This window comes from Porites lutea, chromosome 8 (genome assembly GCF_958299795.1).
Source record: "Porites lutea chromosome 8, jaPorLute2.1, whole genome shotgun sequence".
NCBI lineage: Eukaryota > Metazoa > Cnidaria > Anthozoa > Scleractinia > Poritidae > Porites > Porites lutea.
Window position 1 is genome coordinate 7475026 of NC_133208.1, and position 14549 is coordinate 7489574.

Consider the following 14549-nt stretch of genomic DNA (forward strand, 5'->3'; position numbering starts at 1 on the left):
AATTTAAAAGAGACAAAAATTCTTTTAAAGCGTTATTAGTGTTTTAAAAATTTATATTCTAAGAATTTCTGATTGTTTTTACGCTGCTTATATTAACATACAGCCATCACGTGACACTTGACCACGCCCTCTTATAGAAAAATCACCTTATCACTTGTATATTTATCACATTGGTAGTCTTTACACTAGAGCCTAAATAAGCTAAGAAATATTTCAAGAGCAGTAAATTTTAATTACTTTAAGTAAAATAAAGCTTCACTCACAACCGTTTTCTTTTTTACTTCAGGCTAACTTAAGCTATTTTCCCACGCAACATAATTACGATTGATTGACGTGTTTCGCCTTTCTCAAACCTTAAGGGTGCTTACCATTTGACAGAAAATTTCGGAAATTCCAGATGGATGGTAAATGGTAAGGTCACTTTTTGGAAATTCCGACCAAAAATTGAGGAGTACGTTTTGAGGTAGTCCGTTTATTCCAGTTGGTACAAACCAAACGGAATATTGCTTACCAACTACAAATTTCTCGGTTCCAGACGCATTCGCCCCCTTTTTGGATTCAAACAATAACGGATGTGGCAACTCTAAAGTAAACTGGTAAATCGCTTACCATTATGCTTTCGACACCCCAGCCAGATTTTTCTGTCAAATGGTAAGCACTCCAAGAAACCGCAAGTAACCGCAAGTCAGCTAAGTCGGTTTTAAGGACGCTTTTCAAGTCGCTTGAAACTTTCTTGAATCGTTTCAACTTTCCGACTTTAATGAGATACAAAGTAAAGTTTCTTGAGATTTTACTTAGGCCTTCACACACAAATTTTTGGTTAAGTAAAACTTAGCAGCCTAGTGTAAAGACAGCCATTATTTTTTTGTAATGTACTTAGGAATATATATACAACTTTTTGTTTTTCTTGTGCAATGTTGAATCCTAGTAATTTCACAATTCACTTTGGGCCTCAAGCTTGCTAAATGCTTTGTTTTATTTGGGCCTCTTTGTCAACCAGGTACCTGTGTTGCGTGGAAAGTGTCCTTTCCACCTAGTAACGAATGGTTGATGTCAATGTTATTAGCAGTGAACTGCATCAGGAAGTTGTCCGGGTTTAGAACCAGTTAGGACAACGGTGCCATTTATCTCTTTCAAGAACAGACTGTATCTTGCCCCAGTGAGGGGTCCAACTTGAGGATTCGGCTGTTGTAGCTGTATATGGCCCTCCTTGTGCAGTAGATCTACTAACAGCGTTGAGTAACTAGGAGCGTACATCATAACTTGTATGATGTAATCCCCCGTATCAGTGCTTAAGAATTCGAACAAGTCTCCAACTTTTCTCATGATGCTTTCCTGTTGACAGATGACTGCGGTATGTTTGTATTAGTTTTTTGGGTTAGCTTATTATATCCCGGCCATACGTCAGATAGCTGGAGTATTTGGTTACGCTCTGCAGTATAGTGGCCGAGCTCAAAGCAGATAAAATCATAACGATAACTGCCTGTTGAGATTCCTCTTTCTTTTTGCTAGTCTGGTACTAAGCGCTCAGACACTTCTTGCGATACCTTCCCGGCACTTTTGCATTATCCAGATTAGCCTGAATTTCAGACGATTACTTCGAGTCCTTTTTTACTCTTTTAGCAACGTCTGAATCGACCGGCCGCTAATCCCGCCCAGTGTGACGTCACTACCCGAAAACCGGGTAGTGTTTGATTGGTTGATTGTTGTCTGAACATTCTCAGAATTATGTATAGTTATGAGAAATTTTAGCAGGATTGCCGGATCGCATGCCTTGCATGTTTGCGTGGAGTTAAAAAAATTCGACAATCTTTATCGTAAACAGCAAAATTGCCCTTGTCTTCGAAATTATGGATTCTTAAATTGAACTCCAATGAAGAATCATTGCGGAGAGTCGGTAGTTTTTTCATTTTGACCTGCTTGGTGGTTTCGGCAGTGACTGTTTGTGGGAAAATTTCTGGGATTTAAGTCTTGTCATTTCCACTGTCAAGTGTAATGATTCTGTTTGACTTTTCTTTCTTGTTTTCTTTCTTCTTCGTTAAGGACCAAATTAGCTTCTTTTCAATCAAAGCAAGTCTTTGTGTTTTTGAAGTGTTCCGTGTGTGTTTTTTAATAAGCTTGTTTTATCTGCGTGATTGCGATCGAGTTTGAGTATTGAATTAAACGTACAACAGACTTCGTTCAGAGTAGTGCATGCAGTTGACAGTTTAAACGTTAAATATGAATCACATTTAAAAAGAGTAAAGCACTTCTGTATCATGTAGACATTTCCAGACGATATGTCTTTGTTTGCCAGTTGAAAATCGTGTTTTACTTTTTGCATGACTTAGGAAAATGAGTAGTGACGTCACTGGACGGTATTAACGGCCAGTCGATTCAGATGTTACTGAGGAAGTAAAAACGACTCGAAGTAATCGTCTGAAATTCAGGTTAAATCCAGATAAGATGATTCAATTGCTGGAACTGAATTGCTTACATTGAATGCTGTAAATGATCTGAGCGCTTCTCGATGTTTTCGGATTTTTGGCAAAGTACAGAAAGACTCCATTGTACAGGTGCGACACTATTCCTACTACTTCGTGCTACTTGCCCTTTTAATGAAGTGGAGGCCGCCTCGTTGTCAAAAGAAATACTTTTCTTCTGCGTTAGGGGGGGGGGGGGGGGGGGATTATTAGGGACCTTAAGACCCTAGGATGGCGACGGCAGAAAAAACGTCGCTGAAAAAGTGAATTCGCGTTCTGTCAATCTCCATCGAGATTACTCCAAGTTACTAACTTTGTCAAATGTAGGCGAACCCTCCTAAAGTTGAATTCCTAAGAACCATATCCAAGTTCAGAAAGAGATCGAGGAAGTTTCGACGTCGCTTGTGTACTTCCTCTGTACATCGTGAAATTAAACATTTTCACGTCGTAGTCGTGCAGTGACGGCAAAGAAATGTACAAAAAAGCGCGATTCACGTGCAAAATTGTTGTTTTGCTAATTAAACCTATTCCTTTTGTGGCGTTCCCGTTGCCGTCGCCGTCGTCGGATCGTAAGGTGCTTATTTAACATATAGCTTTTCCTTCAGAAGCTCAATTTTCACTTTGTGTATGAAGTCCCGATAACAAATTTCTGTGCCATTGTGAGACGAAGTGAGTCATGAGTGGTTAGGCTTTCCACAAGCTGCTCGAGATTTTTCAAAAAGTTTCTCTTTTTTCTCAAAAAAGTTGCTCAAAAAACAAACAAAAGTTCCTCAAAAGTTGCTCGAAAAAAAAACAAGAAACTTTTTTTTGGTCTGATGCTAAAATATGCAACTTGTACAACAAAAGTAAGATTTCTAAGCATTTTGTGCAATTTTGCGGCGTAACCAGCGTTGCGAAATAACTTTGTCCTAGATAAAAACCAGAAAGTCTAATGAGCCAATAAAAATGTTGAATGACCTTCTTCACTCGAGACACAAGTCAGTCGAGTGTGAATCTTCGTCCACTTCGTGAATTTTCTCTAAAAACAGCTGACCTAGCAGCCCGGCTACTTTTATCTTGCGCTCATGATCTGCCCCAGGAGGGAGGATTTGGCTTCTTTTTTTATAGGAAATTCAGAAATTGTTTATTGAAACATTGTGAAATATGGAAGAAAGGCCAATTAGAAGCACTAAAAGCTGCTCCGATATCTCAGATTTAGAAGATAACTCGAGAAGTTGCTCGAAGTACGAGAAGTTGCCAAAAAGTTGCCGAGCAACTTGTGGAAAGCCCTAGGAGTGGTTACATCTCTTACTCTTTCTCTTTTTATTGTCTCTTTATTTTGTTCATCACAAGCACTTTTCCGTGCCTTTGCGCTTCTAGCAGCTTTGCACATCTCTCGTTGGTCCTTGTGGAAAGCCACTCCTGTCTGTACTGAGAGAATCGCTACAGCTCCTTTTCTTTTTAGATGTCTCCATGCACCTACATTTTATTAATCAGTCCGGCTATCTTAAACTATTTGAACTTACTTGAGTTTCAAAGTTGCCTTGGTCTGGTAACGCATTTAGTGAGAGGAAAAGTACCAAGAGCACGTGCAATCAAAGAATGGCTTATTTCAATATACTTTTTAATTATCTCAGTAAAATTATTACGATAAATATCACATCTTTAGCCATAATTGTGTAAATTTTATATCAAAGGGTGTGGTCAATTGTCATGTGACGCCTCGAAATTCGCAGAAACAGCGTTTCATAAATTCCCTAAATGGTCTTTAAAATTAAAACCATTTCTGGATCTATTTAATTTTATAATTATGGAAGGAAAGAAATCTTCTTATTTGGACAGTGACGTCATAATGAAATGCCCCAAAACTCCACCTTAACACAAGCTTGAGATTGGCAACAACAGTAATTTTCGAAATCAGCGTACTCGAGTTCGTAAGAATAGCTATGTTGCCAAAAATTAGAGGAAAATGCCCGTGGGGGTCACAGTTTGGTGGCCTGTATAGAAAACTTAGGTAACCCTTTGAGTCAATACTATGGTCCATGTATTTTCTCGCCAGGAACCGGGAGGATAGATATTCAACATATCTGCAATTTTACAGAATCGTTAATAAGTAACAACCAGCCTCCCTAGTTCTTACAGCAGTATAAATAGTTAGGAAGACTGGTTTGCCTCAACTTTAAGTTTTATTGCTATTTTGTTTTAAACTGAGGAAGCAATTTTCTTACCCCAAGGAATGTCCGTGTAACCTCCAAAAACGTATTTACCCTTTTTTATTATGGTAACTGTGTCTCTTTTTCCATCGCAGCGTCTGTGAAACTGTGTACGGACATTCCAGCCGTGCAATGTAGCCCGCCAGCACAGTAGCCATTGGGAATTGTACCCAACCGCAGGCTCCAGAAATTTTCCCAGATGGTACAAATACGAAGAATCTGTTTTCAATATATTTGAGTCCATGAACGCTAAAAATAACAGGAAAGTAAAATATAGGCTTCAACGATTGCAAAAAGAATTGGTTTCTAGTGTTTTTTATACATGTTCTGTTGCTGCTGTAACTATCTGATGTCTTAAGATGGAACAAGAAGGTCTGACTAAAAACTTCTTATCGGTTTTACCGTCAGCTTCTTCTCTTAACCCAGAGACCGCAAAGCTCCATTGAGGGGAGGGAGTGCTTGGGGTGCTTTTTTACTTAGTCACGTGAATCGTTTGTACTGGCAACCTCTAAGTTTAAAGACATACTATCGCGGTGTTCAGCCACCGAAATGAGACCGGTCTTAAAAGCTACTGCATAATAAATACTAATTTTAACACAAAATCAAACGTACAAACAGCGATGGCCCAAAATACCGGGCAGATTGATTTTAGACAAGGCTGCACCGTTAATTTGCACTCTTAAACTCGAAGGGCAAAAACGCTTTTGAACTTGGAATGCAACTACCAATGTTGTGCAACAAGTTAAAAGAACATTTTGCCCGTATTACTTGACCTTAAAGATCATGTCAAATCTTCATGTGCTTTTATCAAATTGAAACCAAAGGACTTCAACAAACCTTTCTGGTTTGATTTTTTTCTTCTCTAAAATAGCTATCAACGAAAAACGGGAAATAAACGCGATACCAATGATGACAGTAGTGAACATGATTTCACCATTTGATAGACCCCAATTACACCGCGACCATTTTTATCAGCGGAATCTACTATTTCAATGTACATTATATTTACCGGTGCAATTAACGCCGAAATATTCTGGCCTCCTGCAGATACATAGGAAGGATCCTTTGGTGTTATGGCATTTGGAGCTGTTGTCACAGTTGTGTTTTTCTGTAGCACACTCGTTAACGTCTGAAAAACAGGAGATGCTACTATTTAGCTTGTCTTTTTTTCTATATATAGTGTGCGACCACAAAAGGACTACTGAGAAACAGTTTTCTATATGACTCCAATGATTACAGACGGAATTGATTCTAATCTGAGTCCTATTACCACTACTAAATGCTAGCGCTCTTCTAATTATGATAATAACAGTGTAGTGGGATACAGTGCGCGGAGGCAGTACTCGTCATATATTCATAAGAAATGGTACAATAATCACTTCATCGCGAACGCTCTCCGACGTTTTTTGGGTTTTTGTTGTTGTTATTCATATTTTTCTTCTAGCCGCATGAAACTCTTACAAGATCTTGTGTTTTAGTTTCATAAAATCTGAAATTATCACAAATTTTGGTACAGTTACGATTAATTGTTACTTATTTTTATACAAATCGGACTCCAGCCATGTGGTCTCCTGACTCCACTCAGACCTATTTCCATTATTAACAATATAAGTATTATAACTATCATTAAAATTACTATTATTATTATTGTTATTAATATTATTATAATCATTTCTTGCTTTGTACATTGGCTGCTTATACCGATTTACCTGCTAAAGGAGCGAGTCATAATCTCTGACCAAAGGCCCCTTGGATTTCACCTCCTTACTCTAGAACTCTAATACTTCCCCTAAAATCCTTGCTTTTCCTAGTAGTGTAGTTTTTTAGATTAATGAAATACTAATTCTAATGTCCAACGTTTCCAGCCACTTATCCAAGTTCTTTGTCACACTTCCCAATGATCATACAACATAGGTATCTCCTGCACAGTTCTCATGTTCCATATCCTTGCAATTTCTATTTTAGGATCCTGATATTTTATAACCTTCTCATTCTCCTTATAACAATTCTCTTATCCCCCGCTACAGCAATATCGACAATGGCGCACTCTCTCTCCTGTTTGTTTACAACCACATGATCATGTCTATTGTAGCATTGATGACATGATCACATTGGATGTTCATTATCCCACAGTGGTTTAAAGGAACAGTATCCCGTTACTGCGCATGCACCAAACTTTGATTTTTGGACAGGATGTCGCGAAATCAAAAGATGCGAGGAGAGTAAGAGAATCTTGAAAAATCTGTTTGCATCGCGCTTGGCCGGGTTCAATACGACACTAAAACTTCTCAGGATTATAGATCAATGATATATTGTTCCTGTTAAGTTTCGATTTGGGCAAAATCTGGATTTTTTGGCGTTACTTTTATTACCGTTGGCCGGAGGACCAAAAGATTGGAAGCACTTTGATGCCGATTGAAGGCTTATTTCTTCTGCTAGCTTCCATACAAGCTCAGATAATTGTGAAAGGAATACGCAGAAATGAAACAGCAACAATAAAGACTGTAAGAAAGAAACCGTTAAGACATTGATGTGACTGAGGAGATCTTGTGGAGGGGAGTAGGGGCACCAACGGCAATTTTCGGGAAAATATCTGTTCGGAAGACGATTTGAGATCTAGAATTTTCGGAGCATTTGTTGTAAAATTTCTTGCTTGCCTGCCTCTCCTAGGATTTTCGAACATCTACAAAATGGTATAATTACCCATTTTTAACGGATTTTGACCCTAAAAAAGGCCACTTAGAATTTTCGGGAGCCTTTTCCTGGCTGAAATTTTCGAGAAGGTAAGTTTTTATCCCTATAATCTTCGGATTACTAGACTTTCAGCTAGGAAATCCGAACAGATGAAAAGTTTTTAGGCGATAAAAATATGCCTATATCTACCGTTTGAATACTAAAATACGTTCAACAATGCTATGCTTTAGTGGTTTTGAACTATATCCTCGTTGGGTGCCCCTGGGGTGCTTCGTGGAGCAGAATAAATTGCAAAGACGCGTTAGTATACTTTTAAATGAATCTCCCTACGGCCGACAAAATCAAACAAACAGGCGCTACATGTTTTGAAAAACTAGTGACATGAAATCATAATATCATTTTTGACTAACCTTTGTGATGATTCATAGCGTTGAGATTGCATTTTTATTTATGTCTTTCAAACGTTTGAGGCTAGAACGCGAGGAAATCAGGCAGATATTACTGGACTTGGAGCGATTGACCTCTGACACGAGTTTCAAATTAGAAAATATGTTTTTAAAGCGAGCGGAACGAGATTTCCGGGTCGCGAGGCGGCCCAGCTAGCGATAAAATCGAGATGAGTCTTCGAATCGCGAGCCAAATTTTTATATAAGAAGAAAGACTTCTTCGAAAGTCTAAAATATTACTTGAGAATATAAACAAAAAATCTCTGTCGGCGGTGCGGTCCGGAAGGAAATCTTGTCGAGTCAATTTGACAGTTCTTGAAGAAAAACAGATGACGCTCGCGCGTGCGCATAATCGGGACACTGTCCCTTTAACTTCATCGCTTTCACTCACACTGTTAGGCACGTGTTCGTACCACTTGTCCTTCTCTCCCAGATGATATTTCTCACATAACTTCCAACGAACTACTTTTGCAATATTGTCATGTATCTGTTTATATTCCCTTTGGGCTAACTTTTTACATTCACAGACAATATGCTTTACACTCTCGCCTCATTACCTACATAAGGGGGACTCGCACAGTCTTGCAGTTAACATGGTATCAGTTACATGGTTGGTCCTCTGAGCCTGTTTCTGGCCTGCACAAATGATTGCTTCTGTTTGGATCTTCGAGTCTGCTTTTCGTAACCAGCTCCAAGTTTTCTTACATGTGTTGTTCCGGGTATTTCTCATAAAATTGACCATGCAGCATTTTTTCCTTCCAACTGTCGAGTTTCAGCTCATTGTTCCAAGATGTCTTCAATCAACTTAACTGTCAGTTTCCTCACTTTTAATATACCTTAATTAATTACCCCTTACCCCTTGCAGTAAAACGTCCCAAGAATTCCTCACACACCACCCAAAACTGTTTTACTCACCTCTCACACACTCCTCACAGATTATTAGTCGGCCCGACCTCCATCCTCCCTTGATACACACAACCTATCAACATCTCTTTTGGAATGGAAAGCACCATTCATTGTCAACACCTTTCTAGTTATTTTATCCAATGTTTTCAGTTCTTCGTTTGCCCATCTTACCTGCTCCATACTTGATCAGCACTGACTGCTGCACAGGTGTTCGTCGCTATAACCTTATTCTTTCAATTCAATCTTGATTTCAACATTAGTTTCAGCCTTCTTTTTTACTCTCTTGAATTTTTTTTCATCTCCTTTTCGTTTATCAAATCCGCCTCAATGATCGCCAAATATTTATACCTTCTTTCACCAATTTCTCCCATAATCCGCCCATACAAAAGAGTTATACCCTCAAACCTTACTTTCTTTTCCCTTGTCATTACCAACACAGTAGTGATAGAGGGATAAAATTAAGCCCCGTTGGTGTCGAGTAAGTGTCGAGTAAGGTTGAGGTAAATCATTGATATGCATAAGGGTCGAGTACTTGACGTCACCCATTGTTTTAACCTAGGAAAAAAGTGGGTTCCTTCATACTGATAAGCGTCTTCCTCGGTATCTAATGAACGTCTCTCTTATACAATAGGAACAATAGGCTTGCCTAGAATTGCCCGGTCTCTTTTAACCCTGATGATTGGGTCATGTACAAACTATTCTGTGTTCAAAATGAAAGAGCTCAGTTGTTGAACACGCTATCGTTACTGAGTGTAACTGAAAAATCTTTAATCATTTCTTTAAATTATCATGACTAAACATAGGACATAAACAAAACTCAAGCACAAAATCCAGCTATTCTATCTCGAGGAGAGGACTAACTCAAAGCGCTTGGTAAGCCTATGCCATAGACTAACGGCGCGTGAAAATGACAAGACGGTCTTGTCATTTTCACGCGCCGTTAGTCAGTTAATTATGCGAGTTAACAAGCCGACATTTGCATACAAATTGGCTCAGCTCTACAGTAAAAACCCCAAGAGAGAACCTTGACATATTATTATAAAAACAACAACAACAACAGCAAAACAATTAATAACTTAACAATAGAAATGTGGTGGTGGTGATGGTGGTGGTGGACGAAAACAATAGAAATGTGGTTTCATGGCTTGCCAAACCTATATAAACGTACAACGTTCTACCTTTTTCTCAGTCTACATTCTGTTCCTGAGGAGTTGACATGAGCTGGTTCTGTTCCGTTTGCGAAAAATCGTTTAGTAGAAAGAATAGCATGCAAAGGCACGTGATGTCTAAACACCGCAATGCTGGTCTCACCCCATTTCAAACAGTTTCGATGTCTTCACAGAAATGTCAGCGGTTTCGCTTTTAGCATCCTTTCACCTCCATGATTGCTGGAATGACCAAGTCCGGAAAAGCAGCCTGGGTTCTATCTCTATTACATAAAGCTTCAGTGGCAATTTACCTTCCCCCAGAAAGGATCGTTTGGTGTTATTCACAATGGCGGCCTGCGTATACAGAAATGATAATCGCCATGCCACACATTGGATTTATCAAGGGAATTCCTACGGCTTTGGAGCAGGATTCCTATTTTGATGTGAACAAACAGAATCTGATCGTGTTTGATGATCAGATGATTGACGCCAGTAAAGACAAGCGAATTGTGAACCTCTTTACTCGTGGTTCTCATCATCGAAATCTCAGCGAGATTTATATCGTGCAGAATCTATTTCATCAGGGGAAGGGAAGTCGCATCATAAGCCTAAACGGTCATTATTTGCTGTTATTCAAGAATCCACGAGACAAATTGCAAAACTTGACTCTGGCCAAGCAAATGTATCCCGGGCAAAGTTATTTCTTTTTAAATCAGTACGAAGAGGCCGTAAAAAGACCTTTTGGTTGATCTAAAAACTACTACCCAAGATAACTTCCTCCTTGCGAAAAAACCTCCTGCCCAGTGAAGAGGGCTTTAACCAAGCAGGGTATTAAGAAAATATTCCTTACGAGCTTCCAAAATACCTACAGCAGCAAAATCTTTCTCCTGTCCTGCTCCTTCTAGCTATGCAAGAAATACAGGGCAACATGGATGATGTGCTTTCTGGAAACAATCTTCGGGACGATGAAAAAGATAAGCGATACTTTCAGTTGCAAAACAGATATCTGGCTAAAATAAAGAGTTCTCAGCTCCAGTTTCTGTGTGTGTGTTTTGTTTATATATCCGGATTTAAGCGCTTAAATTGTAATAGAAAATATAAGCCGTTTCTTGTGTTGCTAGGTGATCGCTTCTCTTGTTCCCATTTTTGTAATAGGCGATTCGAGCAAACCGGGCTCAAGTTACTTACCGGACAATTCTAGGTAAGGCTATTGTTCCTATTGTATAAGACAGACGCTCACTAGATATGGAGGAGGGCACTTATCAGTATGGAGGAACCCACTTTTTCCCTAGGTTAAAACAATGGGTGACGTCATGGACTCGACTCTCATGCATATCAATGATTTATCTGGACCTTACTCGACACTTACTCGAGGCTTAATTTCATCCCTCTATCTCTACTCAACACACTACACTTTTTCAATCCAAACTCCAATCTAATGTTTTTACTAAGCAACGGTACAGTTTGCACCAACGAATCTATTTGATCTTTACTTTTCCGAAACAATTTTAAGTCGTTCACAAAAAAAGAAGATGGTAAATCTTAAATTCTCCGCAAGATCATAACCTGCTGTTGATTTTCTCAACACCAATGTGAATGGAATTCGTGCACAAAACAAATAGCCCTCTGGAAAATGCCTCTCCTTCTAATTATAATGACTTCCAACCTCTCGCCTGATGATAATAACTCTACTTCCATGTCTGCATACCATTAATAAAAAAGCCTTTTCACATTCTCAGCTATTTCAAACATCTCCAAACACTTGACAATCCAGCTATGTGGTATCATGTCATATACTATCCAGTAAACGCTCAAAGCCAACGCCAAAATGTGCCTTTTCTTGCAATTCTTTAGAATAGCTTTGTCAATTAACAAGTTGATTGTTTCTCTCAAATTGTCGTTTCTTGAAACTCTCAATAATTACCGAGTATGGTCTGAATAAATTCGGCGCCTAAAACTACTGTTTACTTTTACAAGTGATATATATGTAAAAAGTATAAAAGCCTGGTTAGTACACGTTATAGAGGTTTGCTGGCAGGATTTTGCAAAGTAAACTGGTAGCAAACGCAAAAAATCCGGCCGGATTTTTCATTTTGGCCCCATTCCTTTAGACAGAGTGATAGCTCTCCGTAGCAACTACTACGCTTCAAACGTGAACCACCTAAAGCAAACCAAGCCTAGCTAGTGGTGGAGTACGGTCAAGTGAATCGCTGACATGGCTCTCGCGCCTGGCTCAGACCCTTTGTTTGCCAACTTATAGATCGAGGTTCCGCTCTTCTGTCTGACCAAGAGATTGCCAGCCAAATCAACTCAGGATTCCTACAACCTATGGAGCCCTTCCAAAGGCTTGAATTCCTCCCGTCACACAGTGAGGATTTGTCACCGCTGACCCTATCCGAACCCGCCGTTTTATCTCCTTTAAAAAAGCTTAACCCTATGAAGGCGGCAGGACTAGATGGGGTAGTATGGTGAAGGCGTACGCAGCCATCCTTGCTTGCCCAGTTAGCTGTGCAAAACAGCAGTTTCGCGGAGCAGAGACGGCCATCATCCTGGAAGTTGGTGCCTGTCCCCAAGCTAACACCTGTTATCGACATCAACAAATATCTTCGTCCGATGTCCCCAACCTCAGTAATATCTAAACTTGCACAGGACTTCGTTGCTCTCCATTTCGGTCCTGCGGTTCTGGAGGTGATTGATCCAAATCAGTATCAGCGTCCTCTACCCTACACGCCCTTACGTACATGCTACATGTACCTGTTTGCAAGCCACCGACGGGTCTGGGGCTGCTGTGAGACTCGTCCCGTTTGATTACAGGAAGGCCTTCGATCTCAGCGACCACACCCTACTTGTGCGCAAAGTTTTCGGCCTATCTTTTCATGCGCTGTTGCCCTGTGGGTGGCCGACTTCTTAACGCATAGACAACAACGCCTAAAGTTGTCTAGAGACTTTTTTTATGAATGGGGCCCTGTGCCCGCTGGTGTGCCTCAAGGAACCAAACTAGGCCCATCGTTATTCCTCAGGGGTTTTCAGTGTGGACACATAGAAGCACATTTTGTACGTTGACGATACTTACAGAGAGATTAAGCATCGCGTTTACGGCAAACGGCAAACGTAAGCAAGTTTCCCCTTCACTAGTCGTTTTCTGTTCATTGTAACTACACGAAAATCGGTAGATTCAGGCCAATTTTATCCATAAGAATTGTTTTAAGCTGATTTAATCCGCTCATTTCTCTTTTTAAAAATTTCTCAACTTGAATCTCAAGTTTCCCGTTTGCCGTAAACGCGATGCTTAATCTCTCTACTATTGATGAGTTACTCCCGCGAGGTGCACAGGGTGACATTCAAAGCGCAGTTAGTGCCGTCGAGGACTGGTCACGTGAACAATGCATGCAACTAAACGCTGACAAATGCAAGGAGATGATCATCGACTTTGAAAATAACAAACACGTCTTCAGCCCTGTTGTGGTCGACGAGAAGGAACTAGCTGTTATAATAGTGCCAAACTTTTAGGTATAACACTGTCGCGTCGACTACTGTAACAGCCTGCTCTGTGGCCTGCCAGCCTACCAGCTTAATAAGCTACAGAGGGTCCAAAATGCTGCCGCGAGGTTAATTTTCCAGGAATCTAAATACTGCCACGTAAGACCGATGCTGTATAATCTGCACTGGTTGCCGGTTAAATTCAAAATTGACTTTAAGATACTACTGTTAACGTAAAAGGTTATCACTGGCTTAGCATCTTTTTGTCTCCAGGAACTTATTAACCTTAAAGAAGCATGTAAATACAATTTACTCTCCGATTGTGATGGACTGTTACTAAACCCTGTGAAATCAAGACTTTGACAACGTTAGGAGATCGATCTTTTGCTGCTGCTGCTCCTCAACTATGGAATTGATGGCCCTATGCGATTAGGAGTAGCCCCTTAGTAGCATCGTTTCAAACGACACTCAAGACATTTTTATTTCAGAAAGCTTTTTTGTAATTTTATGTGCTATTTAATCTCGTTTTTAGTAGGTTTTATGCAGTTTTTTACGATTTAAGTAGTCTAGGTAATTTTTATAGTTGTAGTACAGAGTGTTGACATAATTGTTTTAACTCTTTTTGGTAGGTTCATACACTTTGTATACTTTATTCAGTCCTAGTAATTTTTTTTTTGAAATATTTTTATTTTAAGCGCTGATGAAAATAGCAATATTGATATCGGCACTATATAAGTTTTATTATTATTATTATCATTATTATTATGATGATGATGATGATGTCCATTCCTTGTAGACTCAGGTAGGATGTTCGGCCTGGTTTATAGTCCTTGGGAGCAGGTTACAACAAGTCACCACGGGTCCCAGGTCTCTCTTTTCCTTCTTCTTACAGGGACAGTACTTTCCTTAGTATCTTTGCTGTCCCCAACAATGCTGTTTTCTGGATAACTTTCAACCTCACGTTCACGCCGATTCTCTTCATGTACTCCTTAAATTTGAAGCGAATCGGCGTGAACGTTATCCAGCAAACAGCATTGTTGGGGACAGCAAATATACTAAGGAAAGTACTGTCTCTATCATTATCATTATCATTATCATTATTATTATCATTATTATTATTATTACTATTATTATTATTAACGATCTCAAGTGGAACGTTTATATAATATACAACTATCCCCCGAAGGGGAGGTGATCAGAATAGTCAGGTGGAATATACCG

At 39.5% G+C, this 14549-nt stretch overlaps 2 protein-coding genes across 2 annotated transcripts in view; both read right to left on the minus strand.

Annotated features, from left to right (window-relative positions):
* LOC140945160 (uncharacterized) overlaps positions 1 to 14549 on the minus strand; it is a 388260-nt gene that overhangs the window by 111660 nt on the left and 262051 nt on the right. The window lies entirely within an intron of this gene.
* The window catches only part of LOC140946920 (uncharacterized), a 147306-nt gene that overhangs the window by 17992 nt on the left and 114765 nt on the right, over positions 1 to 14549 (minus strand). The window contains exons 4-5 of the mRNA XM_073396019.1: positions 5664 to 5783; positions 4670 to 4903 (exon numbers count right to left, since the gene is read on the minus strand). Coding sequence (XP_073252120.1) covers positions 4670 to 4898 — 229 coding nt within the window. The 5' untranslated portion in view covers positions 4899 to 4903; positions 5664 to 5783. The remainder of the gene's footprint in view (positions 1 to 4669; positions 4904 to 5663; positions 5784 to 14549) is intronic.